The following is a 12,256-nucleotide window of genomic DNA, read 5'->3' on the forward strand; positions in this document are numbered from 1 at the left end:
TGGGAGTTGGGTGTGGGGAATGATAGCAAAACAATGATCTGAAAGATAGTGTCTGCCAAATAGTGCTTGTTTTGTATCTTAGTGTTGTAAAATGTATTTGCCAGTTGGAGCAACTCCCCCATGTGGCAAAAAAATGTAACTACATAGTCCCAATATGGAATTCAATATTCCATTCTGAAGTATGGGCTTGTAATAAATACTTAACATTTCAGTGCACAAACAACTACTGCAGGCACAATACTTAATTCAGAAAATAAATTATAAATATTTTAAAGAATAGGTGGCTTTTCTTCACTTGCAGTACGGAGAACGCCCAACCTAGTTAGTACTGTGTTCATAACCAACCTACTTTGATGAGAGCCACTTAACAGACCTTTTCTCCCCAACTCCCCCTCCCCCCAAGCTTCTGGAATGTTTTATAAGTAGTGTGACTGGTACCAGGTTATTCAAGCTGTATTTTAATGGCATAAATGCAAAATTGCTTCCTGTCCATGTCTCTGTACAGATGTGTGCTTGGTCAACTTGCTCATTACATCAACATATAAACATTACTCTGTAACCTATTAGATTTAGTCAGCCATCAATAAATAGACATAACTAAATTGGTTTCTTTTCCTTGCTGCCTATAGATAGTAAATACCTTGCCACTGAAAGCGCTTGTGATGCTTTAAAATGGGGGGGGGGGACGACGGAGAAAAATGAATGCTGAATGTGTGTAATTGCTAACTGGGAAGTATTCTTAAAGCATATCTCCCAAGTTTTCTTGGAGAAATAGGGCCTCACTGCATTCCTGCTTACCTCAATGGGACTTGAGGTAAGTGCATCCAATATAATCTTGTCCCTGTTCTGTTGCTAAGGGCTCCTTAGAACTTTCAATTTGATTTGCTTGCACAAAGCTTAGGTGGCGGTTAGACATCCCAATTTGCTTGTGGGATTGTCTACATTGTCTTACTGTTCATTGATTCCCCACCCCACGCTTCTCAGGGCATTTCCCCATCACTTAAAACGAGATTTTTTTAAAATGAAAATTGATACACTAGGGTGACAGACCACAGTTGTCCAAAGCTAAAGTTCTTGTATGTGCTTGAATCACTCCTGCAAAATAGTGGCAAGTCTGGAGGCACACAAACTCTCTCCCATAGTCTGGAATAATTCAGTATTTTGCATTACTTGTCCTCTAGCTATGCACCAGATGGAAATACTTGCTTAACAGACCTTGTGCAGGTAAAAAGTTTGTTTGATACCAAAGTTCACAAGGTAATGAAGAAACATACCAGTTGACATGCCTTTCTGGTACTTTCCGCTGTCAAGTCCTGAATGTAGAGACTAGAAATGGGTAAATTAATTAATATAACTATTTACTATAGTTGATACTCGAATACTTTGGCCACCTCATGAGAAGAGAAGACTCCCTGGAAAAGAACCTGATGTTGGGAAAGAGGGCACAAGGAGAAGGGGACGACAGAGGACGAGATGTTTGACCAAACTGCGGGAGGCAGTGGAAGACAGGAGTGCCTGGCGTGCTCTGGTCCATGGGGTCACGAAGAGTCGGACACGACTAAACAACAAATATAACAGCACAATGCAGCTGCCATTCTGAAGGGATGAGCCAGGCATGCAGGAGAGGCTGCTCTGAAAAAAGCACAAGCAGGGCTTTAAAACTTAATGGGGCAATTAAGCAGTGGCTTAATTCTCTACCCCAATGAATAAGAATTTTTATTTTGTGGACCACCCTGAGATCTTTGATGAAAGACTGTGTATGTATAAATAAATAAAAAAATATAAAAAAATATTAAAGGTGTGTACTGTGGGTGGTGGAAGAGTATTGAGAAGTTTTCAAAACTTCTAAATGATTAATAGCTGTGCATATGGTCCAACACACTATACAGCTTACAGATAGGTAGCCGTGTTGGTCTGCCATAGTCAAAAAAATTCCTTCCAGTAGCACCTTAAAGACCAACTAAGTTAGTTCTTGGTATGAGCTTTCGTGTAATACCAAGTAATACCCCTCCCCACCTTCTCACTATATAGAAGGATCTGGCAACTTCTGTTTCAGTGTATCTGAAGAAGTGTGCATGCACACGAAAGCTCATACCAAGAACTAACTTAGTTGGTCTTTAAGGTGCTACTGGAAGGAATTTTTTTATATACAGCTTAGTGTGCCTTTGCTAGCAGCCATTTAGACGTGTAACACAGATTTTGCATTATTCAGTACAGTACTTCAGATTTAGCTTGCTATCTAGTCTAGTAAAATATCAATGAATTCCAAACTGGGCAAATAAGATTACCAGTATGCAGTACACATTTATATTCAAATGGTTGTAGCACATAAATGCAGGTAAGCAATGTTTGATAGCATAAAACTCAAAAGAAGTGAAACTCATACAACTTACTTAATAGTATGATTTTCCCCATAATGGCTTTGCCATGGGGTAGGGGGAAGACTAAATTAGCCGTTGGGTGAATCAAAAGGTGGATGTCCCTTGTGCAGCATTTCCCAAGCAGCCTGCTGGGTGTTGGGCACGGGAAACGTGCGGCATAGGACTTTGCTAGACCTGAGTTGGGCAAAAATGTTTTCTGCAGGGATTGGCTGAGGAACGTTTCTCACACAAGTAGGTCACAGCTGCTTCAGCCATGCATTTACTCCATTCCAAGTGAGTGTAGTTTAGGGAACAAAGCCTCCTGAACCTACTTGGGGTTTGTGCTGGGCCTAATTTGGTCTGTGCCCCAGAACTTTTCCACACCTGTCTTGGCATGAAAGCATAGGATCTATGAAAGGTGATTGTGGCTGCTTTGTTCCCTGGTCCTTTGCTGTTGTGCTAAGGTACAATTTGGTTTAGTGTGTTGTCTGAACCTGGGCTTTTGGTTTAGCTTTCCTTGACAAACCTTGCAGTTAGTCTAGGGAGAGAGAAAAACAGTGGGTCTGGACATGGGTGTAGCCAGGATTTGGGGGGGAGGGCAGCGCTTCAGTTAGCTATGTATTATTATTGATTTGGGGAGGGGCAGCTACCCCCTGCCCCCTCTTGGCTACGCCCATGGGTCTGGATAGGTTGACACAGAGTGATGCAACAGCAAAAACCAATGAGAAGCAAAGCAGTCATTTTCTGGGAGTCCCTACACTGGTGAATTTCTGCTAAGGCAGAAGGTTGGTGGTTGGAGCCCGCTCAAGGATGGTGGTGGGCTGAATTCCTGCTTTGCATGGGGTTGGACTAGATGGCCCTTGGGATCCCTTCCTACTCTACAATTCTATGATTCTTTGCTGCTTCCCATTGGGGTCCATGTAAACATAAAGCGGAAAGAAGCTGCCCAGGACTCAGAGGAACAGTGCAGGATCCTAGTGCAGAGTCCAATGGGTTGGCAGGCATTGGACCAGGCTTCCTCAACCTCGGCCCTCCAGATATTTTTGAGACTACAGTTCCCATCATCCCTGACCACTGGTCCTGCTAGCTAGGGATCATGGGAGTTGTAGGCCAAAAACATCTAGAGGGCCGAGGTTGAGGAAGCCTGCACTGGACCATCTCAGGTTATCTCCTCCATGCCTTATGGCAGCTCATGTTTTGCAACAGGAGCGATTGGGGATAAAGACACGGAGAACGGGGCTCCTCTGCCTTTAATAACTGCACAGAGGATGGGATTTTTTGGCACATCAGGCGAGAAAAGCTGCGCTTCCCGGGATTCCCTACATGCATCTTCCCTCGGCGTCTGAGGGAGGGAAACGCAGCATGCACGTCCCCTTCCTGCAGCTTCCGCATTGGGGTCGTCCCCCCCGCGCCTTTCTCCCGCCCGGCGCTACTTTCGGGTGTCGGCTGCAACCTCCAGGGGGCGCAGCGCCTCGTTGGTCCGAAGTCTTCGGCGGCGCTTCTGTTTGGTTTCTGCCTGCAGCTGCGTGGGAAAAAGCAAAACAGACGAGGCGGGTCTCTTGGGGAGAGGCGGCTGTTGCCGCAGAGGGGCGGCCTTGCCCGGCTAGGCTGGGTCGGCGCCTCTCTCTTTTTGCTCTTCCTTCGGCGCTTTCAGACGAGCATCCTCAGGAAGAAGCTGCTGGCGATTGGTAAGAGGAGTGGGGTGGGGGCACCGGAGTGAGAAAATGGGGGTCCCCCTCCTTTCAAGGGACAAGATGCCCAGTGCGACGGGACTGTGTCGCACAACAAAACCGGGGATGAGAGGTTTCTGCGGGGAGCAATTATTTGCATAATGCAACGCGAGTCCGGGAGGCGTTTAAAGGAACTGAGGAAAGTGCGCGCGCTTTTGAGTTAAGGTGGGTGGGTGGGGGCAGTTTCCTTTGCTCCCCGACCCTATGCAGGGTTGCTTTAGAAGTAAAACCCCAGAGACATCAGGCGGCGCTTACTCTCGAGCAAGTGTGCACAGGATCACGGTTTCCTTTGCAGCTTGGCTACACTTCGGAATAAACCCCACACAGCTCACGAGGACTTGCTCCAGAGTAAACGTGCATAGGATTAGTCTGCAAGCTTTTACCGCCTCAAACTTTTTAACATCTTGGTAGTTCGTAAGAAAAGTTGGTCAGTTTAAACTTTGGGGCGATCAGGGAGCTTCCCTAATAGGAGGGAGCGCGGGTGGGGAGACCGGTTTTTCTTCTAAAATGGGCGTGAGGTGTTTTTTTCTCTGGATTTAGGGCTATAAAATGGGGCAATCAGCCTGTGGATCTTTCCATTGCTGGCGGTGTGTGTGTACCTTGCTTGGAAAAAGAGCGTCGGTCAGCCAGTGTATATGGCTTTTTAAAAAAAGAGAGAGTGTTTCACAACTTTAAAATATGGAGCCAAACGTTTGAGGACAGGGAGAGGCAAAGCAAGCCAGGGCTTGCAAATGTTGGGTGAGGTGTTAAAGAGAATGCGAAGTATCGCAGGCATCTTTATTTTTAAAACAAAGAAGAGGTGGTAGTTAATTTTAAAACAAAGAAGAGGTGGTAGTTAATTTTAAAACAAAGAAGAGGTGGTAGTTATTTTTAAAAGAAAGAAAAGGTGGCAGTGGAATTTCTGAATGCAGGATTCTCACATGGATTCCGGCTTAAGCAGCTGCTTACAGGTCCGTTCCTATATAGACAATTCAAACCCCGCCTTCATCCCTTTGCATTATATAACAATGGGGTTCTGTTATGTATCCAGGCTGTTGGGTAGTGGGGAAAAACTGGGAGGAGGTTGCTATTAGTGCTGTTGGCAGCCTGTGGGAGAATTGGAAGTCTGATGATCACCAGACTTTCAGCTGATTCAAAGACTGACATGTGCATACTCCCTCATGTTTCATTGTCTCAAAAAAGCCACCTATCACTGAATAAGCAGGATGTGTTGCTCTTTTTAGAAGAGTTGGTGTAGTGAGGTGATTTCGCCGTCTTATTTTTGTAAGCATATTTAACAGTAACAGGTACACAGCCTCAATCTACAAGGCCTGCTCAAAAGTGCTGAAGAACAGGCACTCTTGGGGTGGCAGGTGGTGAAATAACGTAATAGTTGAACGGAGAGCCAGCCCTTCACCTGAAACTTTGGAGGGCACCTCGTTGGGAAAGGGGGCTCCAGGGTTTCAGAGAGAAGACTCCCTTCAGCGGCCACCTAATCTCTCTCACTAAATCCATCCTGACTTAAGACTGCTAAATTTCCTGCCTTGGTATTTAGTCAGGTTCTGGCGGCCCATGGCTTGGTTCAGAGTAGAAGAGAGCCTGGCATTTTCCCTCTGAGCACTGCAAAAAACCCCATGCTTGTTATGTTAAGAGATTTGGCTAGGAGGGGGTGCTCCTGGTGTTAGGAATTCTGACCAAGCCCATCTTTGGCAACAGATGAAAAAATGCCTTTGAACAGAAGGCGTTTCCTGGAAGGAGGAGGTTGAGCGGGTTGCAGTTTAATGGTGGTGGAAATCAGGGCCAGGCAATGCTTTTGTTGTTGATTAATTATTTCATTCATTTTGGGGATTAAAAAAAAAAAGGAAGAAGAATTTCCACACACACGCACACACACACACACACGCACACACCAATCTATTTGACAAAAATCTAGAGTTGTAGTTACAAAAGTTAGAAGCATGAAACAGGATTTTTTTCCCCCTGGCTTGATGAAAGAACTTGGTAAAATCTGGGATGGAAGCTGAGTGTTCTTGGATCTTAAAGGATATAGGTGTTGGAATCCTAATTTCCCATTGGTCAGGTAGCCTGTTGTAATGGATTTAGCTCGAATGGTGTTGTACAAAGTAAGCTGCTGGCTACTGCTAGCTAGCTGGCCAGAATCCCGTATCTCCAGTGTTCTTCTTCCTCTATCATGATTTGATTGCTCAAGTCAACCCAATGGCTTAATTATTGTGTATTAACTACAAAAAGGCACACCTGCAATCCATGGCTTTTTCTTGGTTTATGAACTTTGCTTTGCTTAACGTTAATAATGGCTTAGCTTTATTTGTGAACCAGGCCACTAAGTTTAGTCTGCAAACAGTGGACCACTGATAAGCTGCTGTTGCGCTTCTCTGCCTGACAGTCTGCCCGTGGTATGCCTCCTCGCAAGCTCATTCTCAGCTTCTCACCTCTTGCCTTGCAAAAGTGATTGATGTAATCAAAGCAGGAGTAAAAAACGTTACATAGATTCATGTTATAATACTGCCCACATAGTTTACACCTTTCCCTCCTTACTCTAAAGGGAATACGCTCCTTTTTGCAAGGCCAATTCCAGCCACATTTCATTTCAGAAGCAAGACCCACTTCCTTCAAAGGGTCTTGTTTCCAGCTAAGTATCAGAGCCAGGCAGTGCAATTCCTCTGCATGTTTACCTATAAGTTGCCTCACTTTGCTCAAAGGGGCTTCCTCCTACTGCGCCTAGGATTGTACGCTAACAGTCTACAATCTAACCATGACTGCTCAGAACTCAGCCTTATTGACTGCAGTGGGGCTTACTCCCAGGTAAGTAGGGTTAGGATTACACTGCTGAGCTTCCCCTCTGTTCCCCAAGCAGCCATCTGCTCTGCCAATTCCCCCTGTTCCCCCAGTGGCTCCCGTTTCAACCACTGTCAGTTACTGCATCCATTGTTTCAAAATGCAAACCAACACAAACCCAACTCTGCTTCCTCTTTTCTTCCTGAAAGGGGTTGTTTTGCTCTGCAGGGCCTGCCCATTCCTGCCATGGCAACGATCGTGTCCGAAAAGCTCAGCCGCCTCTTCATCAGTGCGCAGCACTTCTGGAAAGTCCCTCGGCTGCTGGAGGAGGCCCTCCCCTCAGCCTCCTGCACGGTGGAGGCATCGGACGTGCCCCGGCTTTTCCAGAAGCCCTACATCCAGGCCGGCTACCGGCCGCTCAACCAGACCTGGAAGTACTACTTCCTGTCGCTTTTCCAGCGGCACAACGAGGCCGTCAATGTCTGGACGCACCTGGTGGCTGCTTTGGTCCTGGTGGTGAGGTTCTGGCGGCTCTCGCAGGCGGTGGACTTCCTAGGAGACCCTCACACGCAGCCTCTCTTCGTCATCGCCGCCTCTTCGGTCATCTACGCAACCTTCAGCACCCTGGCACACCTCCTGCAGGCCAAGTCTGAGTTCTGGCACTGTGCGTTTTTCTTCCTGGACTATGTGGGCGTAGCCACATACCAGTACAGCAGTGCTCTGGTGCATTACTATTATGCCATTGAGCCCGAGTGGCACACAAGGGTTGCGGGCTTCTACATCCCGGGAGCCATTTTGCTTGCCTGGCTCTCGTGCGCCGGCTCCTGCTATGCCAAATACAGGAGCCCTCACCTCTCTTCCCTGCGGGGCAGGCTCTGCCAGGAAATGCCCTCTGCCCTGGCGTACGCCTTGGACATCAGCCCGGTGCTGCACCGCATCTACGTCTCCCCTTCCTCCGGACTCACAGACGTGGCCGTTTTATACCACAAGTGCCACGTCCTCTTTTTCCTGATTGGGGCCTTCTTCTTTGCCTACCCCTACCCCGAAAAGTGGTTTCCCGGAAAGTGCCACTTTGTTGGCCAGGGGCACCAGATCTTCCACGTCTTCCTGATGCTTTGCACCCTCACCCAGGTGGAGGCGGTGCTTCTGGATTACGAAACGAGGCGGCCCATCTACTCACGGCTCCACGGCGACCTGGCTCCACTTTTTTCTTCCCTATGCCTTCTTGTGGCATCCATCTGCTTCTTTACGGCCCTCCTCATGACTGCCAGAGTGCAGCGCAAACTGCATCGGAAAGAGGAGTGAGAAGGACAGAGTGGGGGAATAGAGGGTGGGTGGGCGTTGATCTGCCAGTTTCCTTGTTCTCGCTTTGGGTGTGCCTGTGTCACTGTAATTCAGGGGATTGGACATTTTTGCCTGGCACAGCTGGTGTTTCTTCCTATGGTTAAGAGCACGTCACTTGCTCACTTTGGGGTTGCTTACTGCATCTGAGCAGCAGCGAGGGTGGGTCAGATATTGCACCAGAAAGGAAGTGACATGAGCACAGCCATCTTGTGGGAGGAAGTGGCCTGCTTCCTGGATGCAATAGGACTTTCCAGGAGGTGGTTCTGTTCCCCCCTGCCTTCCCTTTGAGAGACAGTTACTCATACACTTAATATGTCTTCCCTTCTGGTCTTCTCAGTGGTGGAAGAGTTCCAGGAGAGATGGACGAAGGCTAGCACCAGGTCCATACTTGACTAGGTGGGAGGGTCCTTCAAGCATCAACGGCCTCTGGGCACATGCCAACTTTGCTCCATGCCAAAGCCATCCCTCGATGCTCTTTCGGCATGCCTGACCTATGCAGTCACAGACCCCATGGTGCATCTCCACAGCTGCTGGGGGAAGGGACCCTAGCAAGGTTGGGTCAGACTGTGGTGTCTTCAAAGCTTGCCTTCTGACTTTCCACAAGTTAGGGGTGTCCCAGAGAAAAATATCATTCCTGTCAGGTGCAACAACAATCATCCAGCTAGTTGGGAAGCTGCTATGTTTACGTGCCTTAAGAAGTGGAACCCCATAACCCTTTGGATTGGGTAAAGCCAAATGATAATATTTGGAGTAAAACTCACCCTAGTAATTTAGGTGAATGTGATGCATCCAGGGAAAAATGAGTGTCTTGTATGTGTTTATCTAGAGTAGGGCTGGCTTTTGTGGCTGGATTTTAAAAGTAAAATGAACACAGACACACAAGTGGTTAGGCTAAAGGACTAATTAAAGCAGGGCTGGGGACCCCTTTTTATCTTGAAGGTTGAATTCCATTCTGGGCAACCTTCCAGGGCCAGAGACAAAAGTGGGCATCCTTTGTACAGGATGGTAATTCCTAAACACCCACACCCCTCTGTCCTCCATTCTGGCAAGCCAAGAGGCATTATTAGAGTTCAGTGACATGTTTCAGCCAACCAAAGACACCCAAGGAGGATGCAAAGCTCATCTGGCAACAGGTGTAGCTTAGGACTGCATATGGCCTGGTGACAGTCCAGGGGGCCCCTATAGGGCCACGTTCAGCCCCCAGGCCTGACATTCCCCATCCCTGATCTAAAGCAACATTCTGTCTCCAGCAGGAAAACAGGAAGCTGCCATACCAGGCCAGGCCATGTGACCATCTACCCCAGGCAGCCAGGATTCGACCTGTGACCTGCTGCCCTCTGCTCTGCCGCTGAGCACATGTTCCATCCCCAGCCAGAGATCCCTGTAAAGCTCTTTGGTGGGGTGTTTTGGGGATAGCACTTCCCTGAACATCAGGGTGTACTTTGCCTGGAGGTGCCAGCTCAGGTGGGGAAGCATGAGACTCTTAATCCCAGGGCTGTGGGTTCGAGCTCCACGTTGGGCAAAAGGATTCCTGCATTGCAGGGGGGTTGGACTAAATGATCCTTGTGGTCCCTTCCAACTCTACAGTTCTATGGTTTGCAAGCCTGTGTGTGTCTTGATTTAAAAGACCGTCTGTGCTTGTGACCATTGAGAAATCTTGTGCCGATAAATCCCCATGTTAATTATGCATTTGATGAAAAAAGGCTTCTCCTTCTTCATTAAAAGCAGTGGTGGCTCACCTGTAACCCTCCAGGTGTTACTGGAATTCCATCAGCCCCAGCCAGCGATAGTCAGTGATAAGGGCAGCTTTAGTGCAACAACAGTCAGAGGACAGTAGGTCAGTCACCACTGGTTTAAAGGCATTTAACATCAGGAAGAGCCTATGAACATTTCATAGAATTGGAGAGTTGGAAGGGACCTCAGGGGTCATCTAGTCCAACCCCCTGCAATGCAGGAATCTCAGCTAAAGCATCCATGACAGATGGCCATCCAACCTCTACTTAAAAATCTCCAAGGAAGGAGAGTCCACCACCTTCCAAGGGAGTCCATTCCGCTGTTGAACAGCTCTTGCTGACAGAACATTATTTCTGTTATTTAGTCAGAATCTTCTTTCTTTTAATTTGAAGTTGTTGGTTCAAGTTCTACCCTCCACAACAGGACAAAACAAACTTGTTCCATGTGACAGCCCTTTAGATATTTGAAGATGGCTGTCATATTGCCTCTCAATCTCCTCTTTTCCAGGATAAACATACCCAGCTCCTTCGACTGTTCCTCATAAGGCTTGGTTTCCAGACCCTTGATCATCTTGGCTGCCCTTCTCTGCACACGTTCCAGCTTGTCAACATCCTCCTTAATTTGCTTAGAGGTAGGCACTACTGTGTCAAGTAGGGCTCTTGACTCCCAAGTTAAGCATTCATAGAATTGCAGCCTAAGGGGGCTGATAATGTTGCACTACAGTGCCCCAAGCAAGTTTCTAGAAATACTCCAGACTACTGGCGGCATGTGGCAAGACGACAATGCCTTGTGTCTTGAGACAGGATGTGGCCACCCACCTGGTTGGAATCTTCATTGCTTTTCAAAATGCAGCCATCGGATTTGACTTCACCCTGCACTTATGAGCTTCCTTAAAGGGGTGGGGGTGGGCTTGGTTGGAAATGGGTGCTCTTCAAACCTCTTAAATCAAAGGTGTGGCTTTTAGCTGGCTTGAGTCTTGCTTTCAGTCGGACTAAAAAGCCCTTGCTTTTAAAGTAGACCTCTCGGAAGAGTGCCATTTCAGAATACCTGGCGGAATTGCTTGTTCAAGTTATTTCTGGTGCTTAAAAGTGAGGGGGGGGAGAGGAACCTCTCTGGACACAGAAATGTGGCATCATTCTAGACTGTATAGTTAGCAGAGAAGATGAAGAGGGGTTAGGAGCAAAAGCCCCATAGGCTGCATGGCATTATTTTGAAGGCTGCATGTGACCATCCCTGTGTGGGGAGTTATTGTTTATATCTCAACACAGCCACTTTTGGTCTTGTACAACATTTTGGAAAGATGATCTTAATCTCTTCAAATGGCCATACTTAATCATGAACATTTTTTTAAATTTAAAGAACAAAACCTATCATGTTAGGGAGCAAATTGGTCCAGAACATGCTCCTTTCCCACATGGCAGTGATTTCTCTCTCTTTGGGGAAGCCTTGCAACATGCTCCCACATCGGAATTCTAAAGTGGTATCCTTTCAAGAGAGATATACCAGATATACACTATTTCTGAATGTGTTTGGTGTTCACCTAATGAATATGATGCAATTCAGAGTTTCATATAAAGGAAATTTCAGGGAGTTAGACAGAATTTTGCAGGAACTAAGGCTGGGAAGGTCATGTTGTGTGTGTTTTTTCCTGTCTGTCTTATATTTTATACGTTTTAATGGGCCTGTTTCTGCCATTTGTTTCTATAAAGCAATTTTCACAAGCCAAATGTTTATAGTCTTCTGTCTCGTTCATCCCCACAGCAACCCTTTCGACAGCAGCATAACTAGGACCTTGTCTGTAGAGACAACTTTGATAGGGGTGCAAAATTAGTTACCAATAGTCACAAACACATATTTATGTGGGTTTCTCTCCTCTCAACTGGCATTGTGACCACTGGACATTCTCATTCCCGATATGCTCTTGTGGGAAGGTCTTCCCTTTCCCATCCTCTATGATTTTCCACCCTGAAGTATTTTTGTACTTCTGCAAACCTTGGGGTTCCCTCAAGTCTTCTGCTACCTCTTTCTTGTACATGGATGGTTAGGCTACATGAGGACCAACACAAACTGCCTGGACATTGGATACAGAAGGGATGGTTATAATAATGTCATGCTTTGCAAGAATTAAGCTGGTTTCCAGAGCAGTATATTTAGTGTTTCATGGCGCCCCAGTCTCCAAGCAGTGCAAGATTTCAGGGTTCATTTTTCCTTGGGAAATGAGGCACAGTGGAGAACATGATGTCTTTGTGATATATGAAATATGGTTTATTTACACAGTGGTACCTCTGGTTGCGAACGCCTCTGGTTGTGCAC

At 46.9% G+C, this 12,256-nt stretch overlaps 1 protein-coding gene across 2 annotated transcripts; it reads left to right on the forward strand.

The window, feature by feature from the left end:
* Positions 1-3,715: 3,715 nt before the first annotated feature.
* On the forward strand, positions 3,716-10,813 carry PAQR7 (progestin and adipoQ receptor family member 7). Of its 2 annotated transcripts, none has more exons than XM_082231750.1 (2): positions 3,716-4,048; positions 7,075-10,813. In XM_082231750.1, exons 1-2 carry the CDS (start codon positions 3,723-3,725, stop codon positions 8,168-8,170), a joined length of 1,422 nt encoding a protein of 473 aa, XP_082087876.1. In that variant the 5' UTR covers positions 3,716-3,722; the 3' UTR covers positions 8,171-10,813. The 2 variants fall into 2 exon arrangements, with proteins under 2 accessions (XP_082087876.1, XP_082087877.1); XM_082231751.1 differs by having other exon boundaries at positions 3,910-4,048; positions 7,094-10,813.
* Positions 10,814-12,256: the final 1,443 nt, after the last annotated feature.

Source organism: Podarcis vaucheri, assembly GCF_965113315.1.
Source record: "Podarcis vaucheri genome assembly, chromosome: 7".
In the NCBI taxonomy this organism is placed as follows: Eukaryota; Metazoa; Chordata; class Lepidosauria; order Squamata; family Lacertidae; genus Podarcis; species Podarcis vaucheri.